Here is a 12,398-nt window from a genome sequence, read left to right as displayed (position 1 = left end):
GTGTGTGTGTTTGTATTTTATAAATCTCTGCACTGTTTTCCATAGCGGTTGTACTAATTTACATTCCCACCAACTGTGTATGAGAGTTCCTTTTTCTCTACATCCTCTCCAGCATCTGTTATTGTCTTTTTAATAACAGCTATTCTAACTGGGGTAAGATGATATCTCATTATGGTTTTGATTTGCATTTCCCTGATGATTAGTGATGTTGAGCATTTTTTCATATGTTTGTTGGCCATTTGTATGTCTTCTTTTGAGAATCGTCTATTCATGTTCTTTACCCTCTTTTTGATGGGATTATTTGTGTTTTCTCTTATTGAGTTTGAGTTCCTTGTATGTTCTGGATATTAGTCCCTTGTCAGATGAATAGTTTGCAGATATTTTCTTCTGTTCAGCAGATGTCTCTGCACCCTGTTGATTGTTTCTTTTGCTGTGCAGAAGCTTTTTCATTTAATATAGTCAAATTTGTCTGTTTTTATTTTAGTTGTATGTGCTTTTGAAGTCTTAGCCACAAAATCTTTGCCTAAACCAATGTCCTTATGTATTTTACCTATATTTTCTTCTAGTAGTTTTATAGTTAATGTCTTATGTGTAATCCTTCTTGAGTTGGCTTTTGTATATGATGATAGACAAGGTCCAGTTTCATTAGCTTTTTTTAAAAATTAAACTTTCACTTGCACTTTCCTTCTGGATTCCATTTAATCAATTGCCAAGCTCCTCATTTGGCAGATGAAGAAATAGGCCAAATGATTTAAAAATAAGGCAACTTGCATAGGGTCATACAAGGAGATACTAGAAAAAGAGTACAAATAGAGGGTAGATAGTGACTATGTTTTAGTTGAGATAAAATTGAGGTAATTGTGGTATATCCAGGTAAAGAAACCTATAGGCAGTTAGATATATTTTTTGGTCAGGTGTGGTGGCTCATGCCTGTAATCCCAGCACTTTGGGAGACTATCCTGACCAACATGGTGAAACCTTGTCTCTACTAAAAATACAAAAATTAGGTGGGCATGGTGGTGGGTACCTGTATTCCCAGCTACTTGGGAGGCCGAGGCAGGAGAATCAGTTGAACCCAGGAGGCGGAGGTTGCAGTGAGCTGAGATCTCAGCACTGCACTCCAGCCTGAGCGACCGAGTGAGACTCCGTGTCAAAAAAAAAAAAAAAAAATACAAAATTAAGTCTTTGTGAATATGTTTAGAAATGTGACTTGAAGTTTAAGTTCCTCTCCAAGAAATCAGATCAAATATTTTTTACGTTCTGTTCAGTTACATTTACAATAGTTTATTATCTACTTACAACGTGCAAAGTAATGTTGTAGACATATTGAGGGCATGTTAAAAATGCTTTCTAGAGGGTCATAACCATGAAGGAGATACTTTTAAAGTATATGTGGGTTCAGGTATGGTGGCATGAGCCTGTAATCCTAGCACTGTTGGGAGGCTGAGTCTGGAGGAGTGCTTGAGCCCAGGAGTTCGAGGTTATAGTGAGCTATGATTGTGCCACTGCACTCCAGCCTGAGTGATGGAGCAAGACCTTGTCTCTTAAAAAAAAGCGTATGTGGATAAATACTAGAAGAAAAGTACAGCTGAAGTGATAAGATTGCAAGGAGAAAGGGGAGAAACATATTGGGATGATCTGGGAAAGCCTAAAGATGGTGGGTTTTGAGCTGATTCTTAAAGGACTGACAGAATTTCATCAGATAGATGGCAGTTATTCTAGACAGCAGTAAATAACCTTGAGCAAAGGCTTGGAAATGGAAGAAAAGTAGTGCTCGTTTTGGGAATACAGACCAACAATCATATGCTCTTGGGGCATAAGATTTGAGAAGGTATAAGGTTGAAAAGTAGGTAGGGCTAAGTTTATGATACTTTGTTAGAGTACTTCAAATTTAAGAACCTCCTTTTCAAACATGACATGTTATCCGTTTGGATATGTTGTGTGACAAATTGTATTTTCTTGACTTATTTGACAAATATAGTGAAAGCTTGGAACCTAGTCAGCCTATGAAAGGACCTATGCTATTTCTTCCTCTCAATGAGATAGTTATAAAAGGGTGTACTGTATTCACAATGACACAGACTCTTATCACTAGGTTAGAAAATGCCACATGTGACTAACAGGTGATTTCAGTTTCATTTTAGTATTTGATCTTAAAGGTTTACACATCCTTTAATAATACTTGTTTTTAGTGAAGAAGTAGTGAAATATTCACAAGATGAAGATTTTTCCAGAAGGGACTTTGAGTCAGAGATGGCTTTTTATATTTGACAAGTAAGTCTATATTTTATATGTGTTATATTTGGTTGACAAGGGAAAGTTTCCTAGTTTTAATTTCTTTAAATGCCTGCTTTATCTCAGATAGTTGTACAGGGGGCAAAAGTTACGTATTTTGGCTTGCAGCCAGGTAGCCACATAGCTAGGTTGATATTTGGAATTGGATTGAAACCGTTTGTGTTAAACCATTCTTGCATTGCTGTAAAGAAATACTTGAGACTAGGTAATTTATAAGAAAAGAGGGCCAGGCGCAGTTGCCCATACTTGTAATCCCAGCACTTTGGGAGGCCAAGGTGGGTGGGTCACTTGAGGTCAGGAGTTCGAAATCAGCCTGCCCAATATGGTGACACCCTGTCTCTACTAAAAATACAAGAATTAGCTGGGTTTGGTGGTGTGTGCCTGTAGTCCCAGCTACTTGGGGAGGCTGAGGCAGGAGAATCACTTGAACCCACAGTCTTTGATATTAGCACTTGGCTCCCTTTTAGTTATGCAAATATCTTTAGCAAGTGGTTGCTGTACAGGCTGCTTAAAGTCCTCTTCTGAAGAAGCTTTTTCTTTCTCTCTCACCTGGCCAGGCTGCACATTTTTCAAGCTTTTATGCTCTGCTTCCTGTTTAAATATAAATTCAAATTTTCAGTCATTTTCTTGCTTCCACATCTGGGCATAGGTAGTTAGAAGCAGCCAGTCCGTGTCTTGAATGCTTTGCTACTTAGAAATTTATTTTGCCAGGTACCCTAAATCATCACTCTGAAGTTCAAACTTCCATAGATCTCTAGGGCACAAATACAATCCAGCCAAGCTTTTTGCTGAGGCATTGGGTGATCTTTGCTCCACTTCTGAATAAGTTACTCATTTCCATCTGAGACATCAGCAGCCTGGACTTCACTGTCCATATGATTATTGGCATTTGGGTCACAGCCTTTAAGAAGCTCCAAACTTTCCCTCATCTTCCCTTCTTCTCTGAGTCTTACAAACTCTTCTAGCCTCTGCCTGTTACTCAGTTCTAACACTGTTTTCATGTTTTCAGGTATCTTTATAGCAAAACTTTACTACTGGTGCCAATTTTCTGTGTTAGGCCATTCTTGCATTGCTATAAAGAAATACCTGAGACTGGGTAATTTATAAGAAAATAAGTTTAATTGGCTCATGGTTCTTCAGGCTATACAGGAAGCAAAATGCCAGAATCTGCTTTTGGGGAGGCCTCAGGAAGCTTACAATCATGGCAGAAGGTGAAGAGGGAGCAGGTGTCTCACATGGAGAGAGCAGGAGCAAAAAAGAGAGTAGTGGGGGAGATGCAATGCTTTCCAACAACCAGATCTCACTCACTGTCATAAGGACAGCACCAAACCATGAGAGATCCACCCCTATGACCCGAAACCTCCAAACAGGCCCCCTCCAACATGGGGGATTACAGTTCAACATGAGATTTGGTAGGGACATATATTCAGACTATATCATTGTCCTATTAAGCCAGTAAGTATAAGAAGTCCCCTATGAAGCCAAACTTTGTAGGTGGCATTATTTTACCTAAGGTGGTACTGGAATAGTGATCAACCATAGAGATAGAGATGAACTATTCTTAATACAAGTTATACAACTATGTGGTTATTGAAAGACCTGCAGCCTCTCTTTATCAGATCTGCCATATATATTAGCTTGCTATGTAGGTTTCCTTCTACTTGGTGTTATGTTCTGCCTGACTAAATTAGGAATATGGATATTACCATATTAGATTAATCTATTGCATCTAATATTCTGCCAGTAACAGTTTCTGTTTCTTGGAAATTATTCTTTCCATCTTGTGAAAGTTGACTCAAAACTGCTAGTGTTGGCCAGGTATGGTACCTGTGCTGATAGTCCCAGCTACTCAGGAGGCTAAGGTGGGAGGATCACTTGAGCACAGGAATTCAAGACCAGCCTGGGTAATATAGAGAGACCCTGTCTCTTAAACAAACAAACAAACAAACAAACAAACAACATAAACCTGCTACTACTATTTTTATTACTCTTGCCAGGTAAAGGAAGCTTTCTTTATGGGTAGAGACATTAAGAAATGCACATGTGGAATACTGAAGTATTATAGTCTGTAATTTTAAGGAAATTATCTACATTTAAAATCATTTAAAGCAAAATTTTAGCTTAACTATTGTGTTTTAGTCAAGTTTTATTCTTTTGAACATGTTCTCAGACTATAAAGTTTTCCTGAGAAAAAGCAGTGGAAAATAAGTTAAAGATTAAAAAAAATTAAAAAAAATCTTTTTTTGTTTTGTTTTGTGACAGGGTCTCACTTTGTTGCCCGGGCTGGAGTGCAGTGATGCCATGTCAGTTCACTGCAACCCCCACTTCCTGGGCTTAAATGATCCTCCCACCTCAGCCTCCCAAGTAGCTGACGCTACAGGAGCACACTACCATGCCTGGCTAATTTTTGTATTTTTTTTTTGTAGAGGCGGGGTTTCACTGTGTTGCTCAGGCTGGTCTTGAACTCCTGGACTCAAGTGATCCGCCTGGCTTAGCCTCCCAAAGTGCTGAGATTACAGGCGTGAGCTGCTGCACCTGGCCAAGATTTTTGTTTAGAAAGGTTTAGATCACATCATTTGCAATTCTAACTATATTCCTCTCTCCCTTTAATTTCACTACAGAAAAGAATAATATACAATAATAATAATAATGTGTATTCTATCTCAAATCTGTAGACTGCTATGCCTAAGAGTTATACTCACACAGTTATAAATGTTTTCTGTTTTCTCTTCAGATACTGTGTAAGTATACTGTGAGTAGGACCTAAGCATTGGAGGCAAACAGATTTTACTCATTAGAGAAAACTCACCTAAATACCCAACACCTCTATCAAAATGGAGTCAATAATACTGTTTTCACAGGGATTTGTGAGGATTAAATGAAATAATTTATGCCAAAAAACTTCACTTTTAGTAAACACCTAGCAGTAGTAGCTACTATTACTACCATCTATTCTTCTCCTATATAAGCATTTTTTTCTTAGTAAAGCTTAAGAAATTATATTTTTAAGAATGATATTAGAACAGGATTTATATACACATTAAACATATCCAATAGAACCATGCTAAGGAATTTCTGACAATATTTTTTGAAACTTTTGTTTTTGAAGGATTCAAAATCTAGTGCATTAGACTTTTGAACTAGCTGTTCCTTCAAGCTGGAAAGCTTTTCCATCTCATATTCACATGGCCAATTTCACTACTCAAATGCCACCTTCTCAGTGAGCCCTGCCCTGACCAATCTAATTAATGTTGCAGCCCATGATATGCCCATCTCTACTGTAATTGCTGATCTTCCTTACTATGCGTTATTTTTTCCATAGCACTTACCACCTTCTAATATATTTGATTTATTATTTTTTATTGTTAATTGACTATATTTCGAATTTCATGTTTAAAAATGATACATAATAGATGTACATATTTTTGAGGTGCATGTGATAATTTAATACATTCATATAATTTATAAAGATCAAATCATTGTAATTGAGATACCGCTTGATTATCTTTCTGTGCTAGGATATAGGTTCCACAGGGGCAGGAATATTTGTCTCTCATCACTTGATACATCCAGGAAAGCCTAAAATAGCACATGGTAGGTTCTAAGTAAATATTTAATTAGTTCAATTGAGCAGAACCTCCCGATTAATCTCATCCTCCTAAACCCTATGTGTATGTTGGCTTGAGGTCTTTCATGTTAACATAAGAAACCTACTGCAGGGAAATTCATGGCCCGCTGGATTTTAAAAACTCAGTTTTTAAACTGTTTTTTTCTGTCCTGTTGGCCACAACATTCTTGACAGGAGAAGCAGTGATCATAACTGTTGCTTTATTCCATGAGAAGAATGAAATACCTTTTAATATTATTCTGAAGACTTTTTAGCAAAATACTTATAAGTGATAAAATGATAAGAACACAGTAAGTATTAGTTTGTGTGGGTGTTTTTAGTAAACATTCACCTTGGTGTGTTTAAAGTAATAAATATTTTTTGTAGAAACATAGTGTGTTAACTGGTCTGGCTGCCATAGCAGAATACCACAGACTTGTTAGCTTAAACAATAGAAATTTATTTTTTGACAGTTCTGGACACTGGGAGTCCAAGATCAGTGTGCCAGCAGGGTTGGTTTCTGGTGAGGTTCTCTCTCCTTGGGTTACAGATGGCTGCCTTCTTGTGTCGTCACATGGCCTTTTTTCTGGTGTTGCTTCCTCTTCTTGTAAGAACACCAGTCCTATTGCATCAGGGCTCCAGAGCTCATTTATCCCTCCTTACCTTTAAGATCATACCATAGTACTTTTTCACTTAACATTATATGAAGTCAAGTCAGACATTGCAAACTCATATGCTTACAGAGGCCAGGCAAGCAGTTAGCAAGGTAATAATGATAACTAACGTTTACTGGGCCCTAACTGTGTGCCAAGTACTTTTCTAGGGGTTTATATGTATTACATGTATTATCTTTCTTGACCTTCACAACAACCCTATAAGGTATATACCATTATTCTCTCCACATTTTAGATGAATAAAATAAAGTGTAAGGCTGAAAAGAACACATTTAAGGACACACAGCTAGTAGGTAGCTGCATTACCATTGAGACCCAGCTGTTGAAATGCCTGAAATGGGCCAGATGACTACTGTGATGAACAGGAGAGAGCATGCCCCATCTAAAGGGGCAGCCACTGCTCATGAAGGACTAATCTAGTATAGAAGATCTTTCTGTTTTTTGATAGCAGTCAAACATTTGCGTTTTTTGTGAAATGTTGGCAATTAGGAAAACAAACCAAAAAACCACCATTGAGTCAGACAAATCTTGTATACAGATTGTGTTCATTCAGACTATGTTTATAAAATAGTAATAATAGTAGAATCTACATTTTAAGTGATAGAAGAATTAAATTGGGGCGTTTTATATACAACATTTTGCTCAGTGCTTGGCACATAGTGGTAAGTAAATGTTAGCTTTCATTAGTAGCATAAACATTTTCTCCAGTCATCGAGATTCTGCATGAGTATCATTTACTATTTTTATTTTAAAAAATTATATACCTAACAACATCGGTACAGGTCTGTTGTAAAAAAAAAAAAACTCAAAAAATATAGCAGTATAGAGAGAAAACAACTGAAGTTGCATTTGCTTCCTACTGTCAACCCCCTTCCTCTCTCCATGTATAATTAAAAACCATAAATGGTATACAGTATTTATCTTTCTGGGATTTGCTTTTTTCACTTAAAGCACCCTGAAGATCTTCTGAAGTGAGTTCATACAAAGCTGCTTTAATCTTTTTAAAGGCTGCATGGTGTATTGTTTAGTATGGATGTACCATAATCTATTGAACTAGGCCTCTCAATTGTCATTTAGGTAGTTTTCAATATTTCACTCTTATAAAAAAGGCTCTGCAAAGGTTATCTTTTTGTACATTTTTGAATATTTCCCTAGGATAGAATCCTAGATGGAATTGCTGGGCCAAAAGCATATGAAGAATTTTTACAACTATTGCACCTTTGTTACATATATATTTTTTTTATTTTTTTATTATACTTTATGTTTTAGGGTACATGTGCACAATGTGCAGGTTTGTTACATATGTATCCATGTGCCATGTTGATTTCCTGCACCCATTAGCTCGTCATTTAGCATTAGGTATATCTCCTAATGATGTCCCCGTTACATATATTTTAGTAGTTTTGTAATATTCCATTTTATGAATCTACCTTTATTTACTTTACCATTTCCTTAGGTTGAAATATTTAGGTTGTTTCCAGTTTGCCACTATAAATAGTCATGTGATAAATTTCTTTGTGGGTAGGTCACATTTTTAAAAGATAAATAGTCTGAGAGGAAGTTATCAGCTATCAGGTATATTTCTGAGACTTTCCCAAAGCTATTATAACAACTGTATTTAGTGGCAATATATTATTTTTAGAAAAAGTAGAGCTTTGATAAAATCATTGCCAAGGGTTTTTAATATTATACTTAAGATATTTTGGAACTTAAATATCTGTTTTATTTTAGGTCTTGTCATCTGTAATGAAGATCATTGTGAAAACAGAAGATTGATTAAAGCCTTGTAACATTGGACCTAGATTAGAGATTTAGAAAAGAAAGTCAAAATTAGTCACTTTGGTGTTAGTGTCTCCATTTCATAATATTTATTCTTCCTTCTAAATAGATTTAGGGAGTAGAAATTAAAGTTCAATGCTGTACCAAAGGATATACTAATATTTGTTCAGCTTTTTTTCCCTTTTTGTGAGGGAGAAAAAAGTAGATAACGAAAAGCTATAGTCATTCATAATGAAATATACTAAACAGAATTTTATGATGTCAGTTCTTGGCATTATAATCTATGTAACTGATTTAATTGTGGACATATGGGTATCTGTCAGATTTTTCCATGAAGGACAGTATGTTTTTAGTGTTTTAGCATTAAGCTTTATGCTTTTTGGAACACTTGTGGCTCAGTGTTTTAGTTATTCTTGGTTCAAGGCTGATTTAAAGAAAGCAGGTCAAGAAAGTCAGCATTGTTTTCTTCTACTTCATTGCTTGCAAGGAGGAGTTTTTACAAGGTGAGCATACATGTTTAATCATTACCACTGTTTTTCTTTTTCCAAACAGAAGCTACCGTTTCGTATCTGGGTAGTCAAATGTACAAAGATCCCTTGTTTGCGTGAAGCACAAAGGTTACTTGCTCCTCACCGTTGTGCTAATATAAGTCATTGCCATACTGTCAGAATTTTCCAGGTTCATTAATAAAAATGTTTAAATTTATCTAATTAGGTTACTTTTTCTGATATGAACTCAGTTTTCACAAGAAGGAAAAAGACATTTCTATGTCTTACAGAACTTTTATCTTCTGTGTATATTCTAAGTCTGATTGTGTAAATATGGCATTTCACTTGTAACTGAGAGAGTACTCACTTTTTTGATACTTATCATTGATTTAACTAAATGAAATTTTTGCTGCAATAATGCAGTAGCCATGTGGTTAACTAGGTACAGAGTCATAGAACTAAAGCAACCTTAAGAATAATGTTGTTACAGGTAGAGAAACTAGACTCTAAATAGGCCCTCAGAATTCCGTGATTCTTTGTATATTTAATTTTTTATGACCTCTCTATTATTACTTCAAGTGATTCTACTTTTGATTCTGTCCTGTTAAAAAGCAACAAATTCATGATCCTTAGTTGAATGTATTAAAAAAATTCCAGGCTTTTCCTATATTAATTAATGGGAATAATGCCATTGTATTTATGTGGAGACTTATAGTTTTCAAAGTATTTTCACATATTTTGCCTTTTTGAAGCTATAGTTACTATGTTTTTAATATGTAAAAGAAACAGAATGTGCAGTGAGAAGTTTACAGGTTTTAGGAAAAGCTGGAAAGAAAGTGCTTTAGTTGTTGGTATTAGAAGTCAATTTTCAAACTGTACATTCTCAATAAGACGAAAATGTTTGAAGAAATACAGTAAAAGTACTGATGAACAAATACATATGTAATAGGTAAGATTAAATGAGTACTCTGTATGAACAATATCGAGAATTATGTAGTTGTAATATTGAAGAAAGAGAAAAGTTGCTTTTGCAAGGAATTTAGAAATATGGTAAATTCTCTGTTAATTGCCATTCTAATGGAAAATTTGCACATCTATAGAACTATTTTCATCAGTATTCAAATGAGGACCTTAAGGTACATTGTGTTATAAATTATAAATTGTATTATAAAAGAAAGGCCAAATTGCCTTGATTTTCAGTGTCTCTTGATACACCTAGTAATTTTTGATTGAATATTACACATTGTATACAAAAGATGATAGAAGTTCCAAATACTACTGTTTTGCTTTTTCTCTGGTAGGCATTTAGACTAAGGTTCAGTCTGCTTTTGGTTTGTAGTCTCTAGGGAATTGAGAGTATAGTGTAGTCATCTCACCTCCACAAGTCCTGATCACTAATTTTTATCTTGGCACCACAAGACTACCAGAAAGCCTGTTTTGCTTTTTCAAGACTTTCTGCTTAGCTTTTAGCCTCTATGGTGTAGTTTCAAAATTTGGCACATATGTTGTTGGAAAAATTGATTGAGTTGAGGTCCCTCAGTCAATAGACCTCTAAAACCTAGCTTAAACATCTTGAAGATCTTCTGAAGTGAGTTCATACAAAGCTGCTTTACTCTTTTTAAAGGCTGCATGGTGTATCCTTTAGTATGGATGTACTATAATTTTATTGAACTAGGCCTCTCTTCTTGCCTAACAACAGCCCTTTGCTTGGGCAGAATCCAGGTTTTCAACCTCTTGTTCTGAGTAATAGAATCAGCAAATATTTCCAAGCAACAAGCATTTGTAGCTATATCAGCCCAGTTTGTAGCTTCTCTAGTTGCTTTGGCAGGAGCATTGGTCTGTTCCAATATGCTGGATCCTACCTAGAAGTATAGTGCATAATGTGTGGTCTTAAATTGTTCCAAGTATAAAGTAAAAACCTTTGCTGTTAACATTGATAATTTAAAGACCTCAAAACAATAGAATTCGATTTGCTATGCTCCCAACTAATATATTTATATTGTTGTCATTTTAATGCCTGTTTTTAATCCCACTAGATGATATTATTATATATTTTTCTACTTTATGTAGTTAAATTCTACTAAATTTTGTTTATGTTTACCCATATATTTACTACTCTCTTTATTTTTTATTTCTTCTTGAATCTCAGGACTTCTACCTAGAATTACTTTTCTTTTCTTTTTTTTTTATTTTTTTTGAGACAGGGCCTTGCTCTGTCACCCAGGCTGGCCTGCAGTGGCGCCTTCCTGGCTCATTGCAGCCTCCGCCTCTTGGGTTCAAGAGATTCTCCTGCATCAGCTTCCTGAGTAGCTGGGATTACAGGCATGCGCCATGACACTTGGTTAATTTTTGTATTTTTAGTAGAAATGGGGTTTAGTCATGTTGGCCAGGCTGGTCTCGAACTCCTGACCTCAAGTGAGCCACCCACGTCGGCCTCCCAAAATGTTGGGATTATAGGTGTGAGCCACCATGTTCGGCCCTAGAATTACTTCTGCCTTCTTGAGGTCCACCTTTTAGAATTTCATCTATTGAGGGGCTGTTGGTGACATCACCTCTCAATTTTTGGTTGTTTGAAAATGTCTTTATTTCATTATCTTTCTTGAGAGATATTTTAGTGGCTATAGAATTCTAGATGAGTAGTTGTTTTCTCTCTGCATATTATATTTGATTGTCTTTTGGTTTCTATTGTTGCTCTGGAGGAGTTAGATTTTAGTCTCATTGCCGCTCTTTTGAAAGTGTTTTGTCTTTTCCTCCTCTGGCTGCTCTTAAGATTTTTCTCTTTATCTGTGGGTTTCTACAGTTTAATTATATGTTTAGATGTAGATTTTATTTCTCTTGCTTAGGATTTATTGGTCCTCTTGATTCTGTGGATTATTATCTTCTATTAATTCTACATAATTGTCAGCCATTAACTTTTTTAACATTTTCTTTACTGTGTTTTGTGTTTCCCTTCTGGGATGCCAATCAAATGTAAGTTACACCTTCTCACTGTGTTTAACATAATTATTAAATGTTAGATTTTAAAAATTCTTATTTTTGAACTGTGTTTATGATATTTATGAACTTGTTTTTGAATGTATTTGTGATACATTCTGTGGAATGTTATAATCCAAATTCCTCCCTCTCATTCCTTATATCATTGCTATCATTCATTTCACTTATACTAAGTATACATAACCATATAAATATACACACATAAGCATACATAATCAAATATATTGCCATATTATTTTGAACTGTTATCTGGATCAATTAAGATCAATTAAATATAAGAATTATAGGCCGGGCGCGGTGGCTCACGCTTGTAATCCCAGCACTTTGGGAGGCCGAGGCGGGCGGATCACGAGGTCAGGAGATCGAGACCACGGTGAGACCCCGTCTCTACTAAAAATACAAAAAAAAAATTAGCCGGGCGTGGTGGCGGGCGCCTGTAGTCCCAGCTACTCGGAGAGGCTGAGGCAGGAGAATGGCGTGAACCCGGGAGGCGGAGCTTGCAGTGAGCCGAGATCGCGCCACTGCACTCCAGCCTGGGTGACAGAGCGAGACTCTGTCTCA

General features: G+C 35.9%; 1 protein-coding gene across 2 annotated transcripts in view; it reads left to right on the top strand.

Moving 5' to 3' along the window:
- Positions 1 to 12,398, top strand: part of XKR9 (XK related 9) — a 58,782-nt gene that overhangs the window by 2,154 nt on the left and 44,230 nt on the right. The window contains exon 1 of one of the 2 annotated variants that reach the window (XM_032759591.2): positions 8,517 to 8,858. The exons of the other annotated variant lie outside the window; for it this stretch is intronic. Coding sequence (XP_032615482.1) covers positions 8,587 to 8,858 — 272 coding nt within the window. The 5' untranslated portion in view covers positions 8,517 to 8,586. Of the gene's footprint in view, positions 1 to 8,516; positions 8,859 to 12,398 lie in introns of those variants that run through there. 2 annotated transcript variants of the gene reach the window in all.

This window comes from Hylobates moloch, unplaced genomic scaffold (assembly GCF_009828535.3).
Source record: "Hylobates moloch isolate HMO894 unplaced genomic scaffold, HMol_V3 SCAFFOLD_9, whole genome shotgun sequence".
NCBI classification, from domain to species: Eukaryota; Metazoa; Chordata; class Mammalia; order Primates; family Hylobatidae; genus Hylobates; species Hylobates moloch.
This window is presented reverse-complemented; position numbering and strand designations above follow the sequence as displayed.